The sequence below is a fragment of the Ambystoma mexicanum genome, chromosome 9, assembly GCF_040938575.1.
Source record: "Ambystoma mexicanum isolate Mex_15411 chromosome 9, UKY_AmexF1_1, whole genome shotgun sequence".
Lineage (NCBI taxonomy): Eukaryota > Metazoa > Chordata > Amphibia > Caudata > Ambystomatidae > Ambystoma > Ambystoma mexicanum.
The window spans coordinates 1,503,300,216-1,503,315,526 of NC_090931.1; the positions used below are offsets into that span (position 1 = coordinate 1,503,300,216).

Sequence of the window (15,311 nt, forward strand, 5' to 3'; positions counted from 1 at the left end):
TGTCACACATCTTCAACATGAAGGGTTTTAGTGGAAGAGGAGTGTACTCCCAAAGAATGTATGCCCCGGCAGATCCAACCGGTGGAGATGAGGCTGAGGAAGAAGCCGGGCTCAATGGTGAGACTTTGACACCTGAAGGCAGAGCCTGACAGCACTGTGAAGCATCAGCCTTATATGGGTCCAGGCCCCAGCCCATAGGCTTGCAGGAGTGATCCCCAGTGGGCACACTGCCGGTCATGTAAAATACGGTGGGGCCCGCCAGAGCCGAAGGCACTGAGGCCGAAGCCACTGACGCCTTGGCAAAGAGGTCTATCATCTTCCGGCAAAAAAGTTTCCATTCCTCTGGGGTGGAGGATCGGGTTGGCAAAGAGTACCTGAGTCACCTTCTCTGGTGACTCCTTGGAGCAGTGGCTCTACTATTTTGAGGAAGAAGTAGAATGGTGCGAGGATTCAATCGGTGCTTCTTCTTCTTGTCCCTTTCCTTGCATGAGAGCAACCACTCCTCAGATCGGTGATCTGTGCCGTGTGACCTCAATCGAGACCGCGACTTGTGGATGTAGGTGAAGATTTTCACCGCCCGTTCCAAGAGGAACATGCATGGACTGGCATGACCCACAGTCCTAGGTGTCGTGCCCCTCACACAAGCAATACAAACAGATCCGGTGCAGATCTAAGACGACTTCTGCCACCCACAATCCGCACATGGCATGGCGTAGAGAAAATACTAGCCCCAACGTCATGTCCAGTGTTGGACACTTAGTGGCATTGGGTGGAGCTGACATGGAGCTGCACTGTGCCCCGTGGCGTCGGAAAAGTTTCTGAAGAACAGCTGGGCTGGCATAGGGATATAGATGAGCAATCTGTGGAAGGAAAGAATCCATTAGAAAGGCGATTTCTTTCCACTTTGATGGCAGCAGGGGCTGCAAGAGGGTACATGGAAGCGCTGTTGTAACTACTGTGTAACCTGCTTTCATTGGCTACAAAAGCAGTGGCTCGGTCCATTCAATGATCACTGAAGACCATTGTCAAGTGAAGTCAATAAAACTTTATTCGGATATAAATATCCATACAAGTACAAGAAACATTAAAACACAATATCATAAATACACATATAAAAACATTAGAACATGCCCCTTGACCACCCCCTTTAAGAAACCTTGTTGGAGAACTCCGAGCCAGGGGATGTGGCAGGACGTGTTAGAACCAGGGGAACCTCAGTGATGATTACAGAACCGGGGAAACCTGAGACCCCGAAGCAGGGGAACAAAGCCTGTTCTATGTGTCACAGAAAACAAGACTTGCTCATGTTCATAAGATGTCAGCAGTTCTAATATCACCAAACCCAACCTTCCTGTAATTGCTCCAATCTCAATGACTTCATCTACCAAGGTGAAATATCATCCAAATTAAAGCATACTGAGGAAAACTTTGGTGGATCCACAAAGTCTTGGCAACTCCAGACTTATCTGCTCTTGTTGAAAAGCACTTTAGTCAAAAGACTCTGTGGAACTCTCATCATATAGCATAAGGATCATACCCCTAGATGACTTTCGGACAGGCATCCACCGACAGGGAGGTACCACATCCACTCTTGTGGGTATCTGGGAAGAATTTCTAATTTCTTGAAATTAAGAGTCACACTGGTATGGGGTCATATGGTCGACATTAAGATACATTGCAAAAAGATCGACATTTTTTGGTTGACATGTAAGTAGTTAGACATTCCTTTTGTCTTTGGAAGACAATCTTTCTTTTGGCTGTCTCTTTTGTAATTTTTGGGACTCTCATCAGAAAAAAAAGGAACACAAAAGGATATTTTGCAACTTGAATTTGCACTATTTCAATATAATACTCACCTTCCTGTTGCTGCAAAAAAATATTGAGTGTAACTATTTCCCCATTCGCATTTTAGATAGATAAACATAACGCTATCAAGTTTAAGTACTCAATGCCCTTGTATTTTCCGTACTGTTCGACTCTTGCTTTTAAACGCTCCTGCAGCATTTCGGAATGTTTACTTGTTTTCTTAAGAGTTTTGCCATTTAGAGCTTGTACCCGTAACAGTTCCTGATACTCCTGTTCCTTCTTCAGTATATTAATGAATTTCCACATGGTCGGCTGTCTTGCTCCAAAGCTCTGTCCAAAACTGTTATGCCACCCTTCCACTGCATTGTTGGTCTTTGCCTCCCCTGATATTATTGAGTCAAAGCAGTTCCAGTATTCTAGTGCACATTTTGCTGGCCTCCTCTGACCTTGATGCTCAACTCTTCCCAACCAGGTATCCTCAAACAAGTCAAGAAATGGTTGTAATCTAAGCTCATTATTTTTGAAAAAAGGCTGTTCTAGTACCTCCTCGTAGTGTTTTTCCACATCGTCTTTAGGTACAAAAGCGAGAGCACACAAGACTTTTACATTGTGTTGTAGTTCAGCATCACGTCCATATTGGGATTGTAGTTTGGCTTTTTTCATCTTGCGCCATATGCTTTGTTTGAAATGGACATAACATCCTTCAATTTCTATCTTGTTAAAAACTTCTCTGGCGCTATTAATCGCTTGAATCTCGAAATCCATTAACATTTTCTGTGGTGTGTGGGGTTGAACTGTTTCTCTGATGAAATTAAATATTGCATCATAAGTATGCTTTGTTGTGTTTTGTAGCAAGCAAAAAACTAAAGGTGTAAGTCTATCATGGCAGTACACATGTAATGTGTATAGCTGTTTGAAAGGAGCCGGACACGTACGGTCTGCATCATTCACATGCCAAATTGTACCTTGCCTGAGTACATTTAAGTTTTCAGTAGTGCCCAATATTATTAATCTGTCGGAATCACTTTTATTGTCATGTAAAATGAAATCATCCCCTTTATATGTTTTCTGCATTTCCGCTTCAATGTCCAGGGCTTTATAATTATTTGGGCATCCTGATGTACGCCCAATCTTCTGACGTGTTTTGTTGATGGTTCTTTTTATTCTCTCCGTGCTTGGCAAGGCTGCTGCTATGTGCAGCTCTGTGTTGGCCAGTGTATTTTTTATAATATCTCCAGCACTCTCCTCACTGTGTATTGCTTTATACCCAATTTCTTGCAATTTTCGTTTCACCGCAATTTTTGCTGAATTTGGAGCATGATTGTGTCCCCTTCTCAGTATAATTTCTTCCCCTTTGGTAAACGATCTTCCACCACAGTTCAGTGTGGTATACTCGCTGCATTTCCATATGATGCGGTCTTCTCTCGTTTTCTCCCGTCCGTAGAGATAACCTTCATATACTAACATCATGTTTCCTTGTCCCGACGGCACATATTCTAGAGGCTTGGTTAAGCTCTGAGCACCTGCATACAGAGAAAAGACACATATTTATTGATGTTATACTGAAAGATTTTCTAATTTAATTTTTAACTAAAATGTCTGGATGGGCCATAAAATAGTATGAAAACAGCCATATAACTGACTGTGTGGGATGTACAATGATACACTGGAATGGGTGTGAGCAAACATCATAGGGGGGAATGGGGGTGAAACCCACCATTATAAAAAGAGGGCAATTGGAAGGAAAGGAAAAATTTAATTTTTGTGCCTTTTTCACTACTTTTCACGCTATCAAAGGATATGTCGGGAAACGTATTGAAGGGGCCAAGCCAGGCTAATGTTCAAGACGGCATGTATCATCTACAAAGCATTGTAACACTTGGAAAACAGAAGGCTAGGTAATTATAAAGATATTCCTATGGCTGAGTCCCTAGCCAAACACTTAAAAGACCCTAACTGTGAGTGATCTCGTACCAAATGGATGTGGGCCCTAGTTGGAGCTGCTGGGCCGACTACAAATGGTGTTGAGATCCTGACCCTGTACTCTCTAAAACACTTTCCTGGTGTCTAGTAGGTGCACACAGAAGTAGAGGTCGATATATTATATTTTAATCTGTCGCCTCCATGGTGTGTGTCTTATCATTAAAAGCAAAATAACTGTTTCTATGTCCAATAGTCAATAGAAAAGATTTTTTTTAAACAAAAAAAGGAAATTCTTCCATCCAACAATGGTGAGAAAGGAATTCGTGTGGATAACTACGTGTGGATAACACTTTCCATTTCTTTTGTACACAAGCCCTCTATTTTCTTTTACAAGGGTATTGGAGTCTGGGTTATCAACCAGACCAATTAAACAGTCAACCGGTTTCAGCGGGATTCTCAATTAGCCGCTTTCTTCAGGACGAATACTATTTGAAAATTCTTGTATTCTTATGTTCTCAACAATATCTTCAACACTGTGAAGAATTAGAGGTTGTCTTCTAGGGTCCACACTTTGATAGCAAGAAGCGATTCCTGATCCTATATGGACAAAGACAAGAGAGACAATGGGGACTACTGTCAGTCTCAAGTACTATCATAAAAAGCCTGTTAGAAACACATATTTCACTAGTGATTCTGTCTCGAATTGATGAAGAGACTCTCCTTACCTCTGTGGAAGAGTCCTAGGGATAGAGAAAGCGCTGTATGCTCAAAAGTATGGTGGTTCTCACTGCGTCTAGAGGTCTTAATTGCGTCTTGTTTTTTCTCCTTGCTTTAAGACCCTGTAATTCAAAAAAGGGACATACGTGTACCCAAAGGTATGTGTTGTCTACATGTCCACATCAAGCTTGTTCGTATACATTGGGTTTTTCTATATATAAATTGACCACATCTAAATGTGTGGTAGTCTCATTTTTCTTGTCTATGGCATTTCATAAGGTGTCTCTCCCAATGGGGGCAAACTGTGTTCCGTTTTTAGATCCGTGTAAAACTGGGTATCTATGTGGGCAGTGATGTATAGCTCCCCTTTTAGCGAAGCTCCTCTGTGGGTAGGTCTATAACATAAGCCATATACCATATCTCCGGACCGAGCATAGAAGTTAGTGCTTACCTCTATGGGTTGATTCAATCTGCCTGCGATCATCTGTTCCGGTACCGCGCCATCTTGTTCTCGAAGTTTGTTATATTGTGTACGTAACAGGCACGTGATCATGGGTGCCGTGTCACATGATTGCTATCGCTTTTAATTTACCGGCTGAAGTCACTCTACTTCAGGCTCCTAGACTGTGTAGGGTCTGTGGCCATATCTGCGCTTGTGCGGTAGTGTGCCGGAGAGCGAACTACACAGTCTAGGAGCCCGAAGTAGAGTGTCTTCAGCCGGTAAATTAAAAGCGATAGCAATCATGTGACACGGCACCCATGATCACGTGCCTGTTACGTACAGAATATAACAAACTTCGGGAACAAGATGGTCCGGAGATATGGTATATGGCTTATGTTATAGACCTACACGGTTTTACACGGATCTAAAAACGGAACACAGTTTGCCCCCATTGGGAGAGACACCTTATGAAATGCCATAGACAAGAAAAATGAGAATACCACACATTTAGATGTGGTCAATTTATATATAGAAAAACCCAATGTATACGAACAAGCTTGATGTGGACATGTAGACAACACATACCTTTGGGTACACATATGTCCCTTTTTTGAATTACAGGGTCTTAAAGCAAGGAGAAAAAACAAGACGCAATTAAGACCTCTAGACGCAGTGAGAACCACCATACTTTTGAGCATACAGCGCTTTCTCTATCCCTAGGACTCTTCCACAGAGGTAAGGAGAGTCTCTTCATCAATTCGAGACAGAATCACTAGTGAAATATGTGTTTCTAACAGGCTTTTTATGATAGTACTTGAGACTGACAGTAGTCCCCATTGTCTCTCTTGTCTTTGTCCATATAGGATCAGGAATCGCTTCTTGCTATCAAAGTGTGGACCCTAGAAGACAACCTCTAATTCTTCACAGTGTTGAAGATATTTTTGAGAACATAAGAATACAAGAATTTACAAATAGTATTCGTCCTGAAGAAAGCGGCTAATTGAGAATCCAGCTGAAACCGGTTGACTGTTTAATTGGTCTGGTTGATAACCCAGACTCCAATACCCTTGTAAAAGAAAATAGAGGGCTTGTGTACAAAAGAAATGGAAAGTGTTATCCACACGTAGTTATCCACACGTATCCTTTCTCACCATTGTTGGATGGAAGAATTTCCTTTTTTCGTTTAAAAAAAAATCTTTTCTATTGACTATTGGACATAGAAACAGTTATTTTGTTTTTAATGATAAGACACACACCATGGAGGCGACAGATTAAAATATAATATATCAACCTCTACTTCTGTGTGCACCTAATAGACACCAGGAAAGTGTTTTAGAGAGTACAGGGACAGGATCTCAACACCATTTGTAGTCGGCCCAGCAGCTCCAACTAGGGCCCACATCCATTTGGTACGAGATCACTCACAGTTAGGGTCTTTTAAGTGTTTGGCTAGGGACTCAGCCATAGGAATATCTTTATAATTACCTAGCCTTCTGTTTTCCAAGTGTTACAATATTGGGCATTAACGGAGGGATTTGCCTTTTAACTCTCTTTTGTGGTTACTTCATCTACAAAGCAGTCACGAGTAGCACACCAGCGTACCTGTCAGTTAAACTCCACATATCAGGTGGCACATGCTTCTAACGCAGCAAATCCACCAACCAGCTTGAACAACTCGTCTGCAAAGAGAGGATCTGCTTACAATCCGTCTCTTGTCACGCACCCACCCTCTGGTACTCTATCCTGGTTGGCCCGGAATGCCCCCACAATTCTCAAATTTCGCAAATCTTTTAAAACGTGACTTTTTCAACAACACCTGACCAAGGACTAATTCCAATGGACACACATATCGACGCACAGACCTCCACTCACAGTACTGCACTATTGTTAAAAGATGCCAGCGCAAAGGCTGGCTACTCACACTCTCTACAGTGCTCCACTGCTCTCGAGTTAGGTCTGCGTTTTAAATAATAAAATAAAAAGGTGCTGACTAAAACTGAATTTAATTCAATAACAACAAAAAATGCAAATAAATGTCCCATCTAGATTTAAATTTTTTACATTTGACAGCGATGAGGGGAGCCACTTTCAATTTGGCTGGCAATCGTTCTGTCTTTGCCCAGTGCGTGTCCGGTCAGACTGATTCCAAGCATTTGTTCATTTATTTATTTAATTTGTTTGTAGCGCCCAGACCCGGAGGTATCACTGCGCTGATTGTTTTCAAAGCTACTTGGACTTGTCACCTTTCCCATACATGGCCGTCACTGCACTAGACATTCTTTAGTTGCCTGCAACCAACACTGTTCTGCTTAACAATCATGTTTGGCAGTCTTTTTCGTCTGCCTTTCATGCATTTTCCATTATAAAACATGCTCGTCAACCATTTATCGAGTCAACCCTAAAATGACTATCTTTTCACATGGCTATCATTTGATGTTTATTAAAAGACATAATACCAGTGTCGCTCTACATGTACACGGTTCATGATTCAAACTCCTTCCCATTGCCTTGACACGTCGAGCCAGATTCTGTAAGGAGAGCAAATCCTTGAAGATGCATCTGTTCTAGGCTGAGTCAACTCATCTGTCTTGAAAGTCAAACTTGCTGGCCATTACCATACTGTCCTGTTAAACGCTATTTTAAGCAGGAGTTCATAAAACAAAAGAGCCGCACCTCCACCGACTGCCTGTCAGGACTCAGTAATGGGCAGCAGGTCATCAAAGAGAAGCAGTACACTTCAGCCTAGTCCTGATTACAATCACATTAAAGCCTGATGTGAATCCACATTCGCACTCGCTCATGGAATAAACCTGCCTGTGTTTCAAAAACATTTATTTCTATCTGTTGAATAGACTTATTTCAAAACCAATTTAAACAATCATTTCATAATGTATAAACACTATACATCCATAATTTCATTCAAAATATACACACATTCTCTAAATGTGGCAAGTTGATCATTGAATATACCACATTCAAGAGGGATTAGCTGCAATGGAATGTTTACTTTTGAAAACTGATGATTTTCCTGCTGATAAAGTGTTTGTAATAACGTTATTGAAAAGTGTATTAATGAACAATTTTGTAGGTTTGAACATCAAGGTTTTCTTCAAATTTCAGAGACATCTATGGGATCAGCAATGGCCCCACTATATGCCAACACATTTATGTTCTATTTGGAGGCAGATAATATCTTGTGGAAAGACTCTTGGAAAACATACGTAAAATCTTATATGAGATTTGTAGATGATATATTTGGCATTTGGAGTAGTGCTTTAAACAAATTTAGCTTGGAATGTTTTCAATGTATTAATCAGATACAACCTAAGAAGAAATTAATGTCAATATAGTAACATAAGGATTCAATTTCTAGATGTGGAAGTTTATTGTAAAGATGAGAGGTTATAGGCAACTATTTACTGTAAGCCAACTGACAGGAACAGTTTATTTCTAGCACATAACTTTCACCCCAAGACGACATATAGTCTGTGTTTACGTTATAAGAGGAATATATCTGATCATTCGGAGTATATACAAAGAAGGCGAGAATTGAAAGAAACATTTTGTGAACAGAGTTACAAAGGAACAGACTTAAAAGGAGCTATGGAGAGAACACAACAATTATCAAGAGAAGATTTATTAGCTAACACGGAAAAATAAGGTCATTTCTAACTTGGTATTTGTTACCAGTTATTCACTTCAGAGTATGCAAATTAAGAAAATGATTAAGAAGAATTGGGAAATTCTAAAATTATTAGACCCAGCACTCAACAAGTTATTTAATTAATTCCTAATATTTGCATATAGGAAAAGTGGATCGTTGAGAAAATTGTTAGTTAAAGCTGATGTCAGTTGTAATGGCATTAACAAAAGGAACACATCCTTGTCAAAATAGTCAGCATTGTCATAATACTATAAAGGAAAATACATTACACCATCCCTATACTGCAGAGACAATCCGACTAAATCATTCAACAACATGCAATTCTACCAAAGTAATCTATGGCATTAGGTGCCCCTGTGGAGACTACTACATTGGGATGACCACCAGAAAAGTTAAAACTAAGTGGATAGAACATAAATCTAATGTACGCACATGAAATGCTAAGTCCCCGGTGGCTACACACTTTATTGATAACAACACACAATTGTACAAATGCAATTTGTCATACTAGAGAAAGTTAGTTCACCTAGGAGAGGGGGTAACTTGAATATGTTGATGCTGCAGAGAGAAATATTTTGTATTAGGAAAATGGATGCGTTGCACCTAAAGGAATTAATATAGAATGGGATTTATGTTCTTCTTGTGAGAAAGATTTCTTAACTAAGAGAAGTAATGTGATTGAGAGACCTGTATATCATTACATATATAACAAACACAGAGTATGCTCAAATATTGTATTTTGACTATAGAGATCTTGACAATAGAAATTAATTTGGTATTACTAAATTCACAGATGTGAAATGTAATTACTGCCACTTAATAAGATATACATTATTACAACTAATGGACACCAAATACTTTACACAATTAAGATATTGAGATGTTGCATAGCATAGTCATACCTTTAATAATTTGTCTAACTTCGATTGTTAAAATATTTTAATAAGGATTACATGGTCTTAATGTAATATTGATATGTGGTAGAATTTAAGTATAAATAACATGAGTTTGTTCAATCTGCAGTGGATACTGTAAGGGTGTAGAAGCAAGGAACCAACACAAAGGTGGCATGCTGTTGGCTTTAGACATTTATTATCATGAAATGAAAAGGAATAACCCAGCTATCCCTATTGCTAAGAGGTGTTTCCCTGCCTCAACTAATAAAGTAAGGGTTGTCAGAATGTCCAGCAAATCATAAATGTCCACCGTCATGTCAAACCTACTTCTGGCCCCAACACTTATATTCAACTAAGGATAATCAGCCTCATCACGGGTCTGGCGGTAACCCTTAAATGTGGCGGTAATTCTATCAGGAATTTGCCGATTTTTGGCGCAATTATCGCGCAGTAATACCGCCGACGGTTGCGCTGAAAATTCCCCATTGGGCCCAATGGGGAATGGGAAATTCCAAAATGGGCCCAATGGGGAATTACTGTTCTGCCAAACCCATGATCTGGCGCTAATAGCGCTGGGTGGTTTGGCGGTAACGCTATTAGCCCGGGCGGTATCCCGGCAGCATCCTTTTGGGCCTCCTATAGACATTGGGCCTCATCACGAGTTGGACGGTATCCCGGCGGTAAGATACCGCCCAACTTGTGATGAGGCCCAATGTCTCTAGGAGGTCCAAAAGGATGCTTCCCTCCTTCTGGACAGGAGATCTTGCCAGTTCTTAGCACAGTTTGCCAAAGAAAGGGTTCCTGTTTCCCTGGCTTTCTTTCACTGTTTGCAGCCAATATAGGAGATGACTCCCTCCCCCTGGTGTCTTCTTCTTCCTTCTGTATACAGGTTTTTCAGTGTTCACAACTCCCTTCCCCTGGTTTATAATTCTCTTCCACAATAGCACTGAAGAAGAGGTATTTATCTTCTCTTGCTTCTTCACTTGCTTTGTTGGTGGGTTACTTGGGTGGTCTCACTGCCAGGAATTGACATAATGAACAACTGCTTCTCTGCTTGTTTCACCTGGTACACTCTCCTGCCAGATGCTGTGATGATTATGAGCACTCTTGATGCTTTTGGTACTGTTTTTGCGTGCAGGTCCCAGGCTTGCATATTCTGCTGCTCCAGGTAGTCTACCTTGTATTCTCTCCTGCCAGGTACTGTGACTATGATGAGCACTCTCGATGCCTTCATATTTTTTTATGGGTGCGAGTCCCAGACTTGCATATTCTGCTGTTTCGGGTGGTCTGGTGTACTCTCCTGCCAGGTACTGTGATTAAGATGAGCACTCTTGATGTTTTGCTTTGGACTTATGGGTGCGGGTCCCAGACCAGCATATACTGCCTTTATTTGTAGTTCACCTGGTATAGTATCCTGCCAGATGCAGGACTGTGACTGCTGTGATGATCACTCTTGAAGCCTCTGCAGTCCAATATTGTTCTTGCCCTGATGTCCCAGACCCTATATGTGAAGCCTTTCTTTGTTTTCCCACTTTTATCCCACTGGCTTGAACCCTCTGCGTCTCCCCTACCTCCCATGTACCTTTTTCTCTGGTCTGCAGCATTGTTGGGGCTCTTCGGACGCCGGCTGTCAGCTGTGTGGTTTTCTCGCAGTGGTTGCCTTCGCTCTGAGGTGGCTTCGAAAGGGAAGCGTTTTTCCTGGTGGCTGAACTTCTGCTTCCAATTCTCTACGACCTCCCGCTTCATTGGAAGCTTCTTCCTCAGCTTCTCCTTCATGTCGGTTTGATACCGAACTGCCTCTGGACTCGCTTTTCCTTCTTGTGATGTCCCGGTCCGTTCTCCTTCTCCAGCGTCCTTGAACTTCGCGGTTCCTCCCTGGAGGCCGGTCCCACAAAGCTAGTCCTTCCTTTCCTTTTAAAGAACCCCCTGCGATTAATTGTCCATATTGACTAGAATGCACGTGCTGGTTCTTTGGAGTATTCCTCATCACTCCGTGCATCTTCCTCGTTGCAGTATCCTCACTAAGTGATTCACTGAGGTACTGATATTCTTCCTCGTCTTCATTTTGTTCTACATGATTCACATGTGTAGTCCCTACTCTTCTTTGTCCCAGTGCTTGTTGTGGAGGTTGAAGTGTCTACCTTACACAGGTACTTGGAAGTGTAGAGGGCTACAGGATCTTCAATGGGGTAAGAGGGTGAGGGAGGTTGTGAAGGGGTGGGTAAATACTGCTGTCTCTCCCTAGAGTGTCGCCCCTCATCCCATAATTGCCCGAAGCTCTCTTTATTCTTACCTTTTTTTCCTTCTGGGACGAGGCTTCCTTCTTCTTCACCGGCCGTGACTTGTATAATCCGGAACGCAAGTCCTCGGGTTCCAGCGTGGAAGCCGGCTGCCAAGCCGACAGCATTCAAATCCAGGAGCGAGTTCTACATCCAGGAAGGAGGATAATGAAGGTAAGGGATAGAAAGGAGGGGGGTCCAGGAGCGAATGAACAAGAAAGTACAAAGTACAGAGAACGAACTCGAACAACGTCTGTAACTCGTAGGGGTAGAGTTGAGACGCGCGGAGCCGCGGGGGAGTGCTGAATTTCTAGGAAACTGCGAGAGCATGCAATGACTAGACCGCCACAGTTCTACTTCGGCGGCCATCTTGGAATGTCGCAGAGTTTATGCCGCGGTGCATCATGGACCAAGTAGTCCAGAAGGGTTGAAAACGGCCATTCATGACAATAAGGGTTTTGCATCCCAATGTGTTCCTCCCATGGTACACCACCCCCAGGGGGATTATTGACCGCACCAACCTTGCCCCATGAGAAGGGTCACCCCTCCCCCTATGGGAGAAGGGACGACATCCCAGGATTTGTCACAATATGGAGACATTGAAAGCATAATGTAGTATGAAAGATGCTGCACGACGCTGCGCTGTGACAAGATGCGCTGCATGCCGTTTTACATGACGTGATGACGTTGTGAGCAAAGTTGCGTGACTCCATTTTGTATAAACAGAGGAGAATAATACAGAGCAGGCATTGAGCTAGATTACTCTAGAGATTGGTGGTATTCCACAGCAAGATACAACAGGTCAGTATATTGTTTGATATTAGACAGATACTATATAGAACATATTTGAAAGAAGATAATACTATTTACTTGTCTAACAAAGAACTATCCAGTAACAGAATGGGGCATTTTATGATAGATTTTACAACAAAGTATAAGACGATTCAACTAAATGGTTGGGTACGAAAATCTTTAAATTTGAATTTCATTTATGATTTGGGTAAATGAGAACACATAAAAAAAAGGATGGAAACTATTACTGTTTTTTTTTTATAGACAAAACATTTATGATAAGACTTTGATGGCAAGACTGGTACACAGGTTACTGAAAAGAAATTAACTGATTAGATGAATACTTTTGCTTTTAAGTTTGAGAGCTGGTAATAGTTATTTATTGTGTTTTCAGGAAGACAGAGTTGAGAATTCCTGTGAAGGAGGACTTAATTGGCCGAAAAGTATTAGGAATAAGAGTTATTAGCTTCCCACATCTGTTTAGAGAAGAAGAAATATATTGAAATAACCATAAATTTTGAGTTCCTACTTGTTAGCTTAATACCACAATGTGAAAATTGTGATTTATTATTCAATATTGTAAAATTTATATTGAGAGAATTTGTGTATATTTAGAATGAAATTATTGATCTATATGTTGTATTTGTACATTTGTGTATATTTAGAATGAAATTATTGATCTATATGTTGTATTTGTACATTATAAAATGATTGTGCAAATTTGTTTTGAAATAAGTTTATACAACAAATAAAAATACATTTTTTTTAAACACTGGAAGGTTTATTCCATGAGCGAGTGCAAATGTGGATTCACATTAGGTTTTAATGTTATTTATGAGATCGTAATCAGGTTTAGTAAGCTGGGCTAATAGAGCCAATACGCCCAATCCATACACACTGATAGGTAATTAAATCTTAGTTTACATTGAATATAAAATGTAATACAATATTTGTGCACCCCCAATACATACACCTCAGCCTAGTGCTTTGTTCGAGCTTCCTACTGGGCAGCAGCTCCAGGTCTGCATGACAGCCCAGTCCCCTCCCGTAAGACGTCTAGCAGGAACATTACGTTGGCAGATTTACTGGCAGTGAAGACAGCTAGAAGCAGCAGCCACATCTGAACTCACCTCAGGATTCCAAGCTCTATGTTTGCCATTTACATTTTGCTCCAATGTTAACAAGACAAGCTTAGAAAGTGCCTCTATATTCATAAAAAAAATATGCAGCAGGACTTTACAGTTTGCAGACAAAGCACCAAATAAACAGAACTAACAATTCATGGGGGATGGGCTACTTCACTGGTGTTCATCCATCACCGTAAACCAAAGTAAAAACATTTACTTTTTTTGTGTGTAAAACACAGGCACGTCCAAGAATTGGACAGGGATGTTAAGAAGCATATGACCAACCGTCCAATCATATTCGTTCAATGTGTCTGCTTCAGTCAAAATGTGCCCTCGTTTTTTCCTGTGGTAACATTACAGTACCTAACATGGCGACCACTTCTTCGCAAGGATTTTACAAGTGTAGCAAATTAGTAAATAAGATGCAATATTCTGAACGTTTTGGAAGACCTCTTATCAAGCTCACCAGGCAGTTAGCACAGTGGAATGCGAATGTGAACAAATATTCATGGGAAGCACTACCCGCCCCTCTAGCTAGCAATCTGAAGCAACTCAAGGACTCAATGGGGCCCGTCCCTCTAGCTAGCAATCTGAAGCAACTCAAGGACTCAATGGGGCCCGTCCCTCTAGCTAGCAATCTGAAGCAACTCAAGGACTCAATGGGGCCCGTTTTTGTGTTCCCCGTAATTCGGCAGCGGGCACACGTGACGTCTAGACATACATGTAGGTGGGTCCGGGTCAACACATTTTGGGTAGTTGCATGGTCGTGTATGCCGCTTTTTGCCCTGCACTTTTGCACTCCACTGTGCAAATTGAGTAAATGCTGCCTGTCGTTTATAATGGATTCCTATGGGGTTTGCCTGCTTTTTCCTGCTGCATAAAGCCAGCAGACCTGTTAAGATGGATTTCCAGAATCTGGCCTGGTGGAAAGATTTTAGGAGACCACCCTAGTTATAGTGAACAGGGAATTCTGAGAGGTTAGCCAAAACCCCAAACCCAATCAAGGTAGCAATGAAGAGCAGTCCAGGCTTATTTTCAGGAGAGTGTGAGTAGGGTCAAGGGCACAGAATGTCCACACAATAATTCAATTTAGACAGTCTTGTATAAAAATACAGGGCCTCATTACGAGTTCGCCGGTCCGTAATCCGTTGATTCTGTGACGATGGTGACACCGTTTCCACGACCGCAAGCTTGCGCAATCAACGGCCAATTACGGCTTGTCGGTCGGGCGCACCAGAACAACGCGGAAACGTTAATAGCAGTGGAAATACCGCGACTGCACCCGCCGACACAGACATGGAATTACCGGAAGCGGATACACTGTGATCGCGAAAACCAGAAAGAGAGAGGCAGCCATTATTTAAACCACAATCCACTGCCATCCTCACAGACTACAGGCCACATCACCTCCTACAGTTGGAAAAACCAACCACCACAATGGCATCCCGTATCCCTGCTACAAGACAGCGCAAGCAGAGGTTCAGTGAGGCGGAGCTCACAGTGCTTGTGGAGCACATCGTAGGGAATGCAGACCTGCTTTTCAGCGCAGACCAGCAGCGCAGCAACCAGCAACGCCATAAGGAGGTCTGCGCAGAAGCTGCACACAGGTGCACAACCTTTGGGGTGACCATACGCACTCTAAAGGACTGCCACAAAGGTGGGATG

At 41.9% G+C, this 15,311-nt stretch overlaps 1 protein-coding gene across 5 annotated transcripts in view; it reads right to left on the bottom strand.

The window, feature by feature from the left end:
- Positions 1-1,030: 1,030 nt before the first annotated feature.
- LOC138489334 (uncharacterized) overlaps positions 1,031-15,311 on the bottom strand; it is a 168,528-nt gene continuing 154,247 nt past the window's right edge. For all 5 annotated transcript variants that reach the window (XM_069617045.1, XM_069617043.1, XM_069617046.1 and 2 more), the window contains one exon: positions 1,031-3,329. In XM_069617045.1, coding sequence (XP_069473146.1) covers positions 1,909-3,329 — 1,421 coding nt within the window. In that variant the 3' untranslated portion in view covers positions 1,031-1,908. The remainder of the gene's footprint in view (positions 3,330-15,311) is intronic.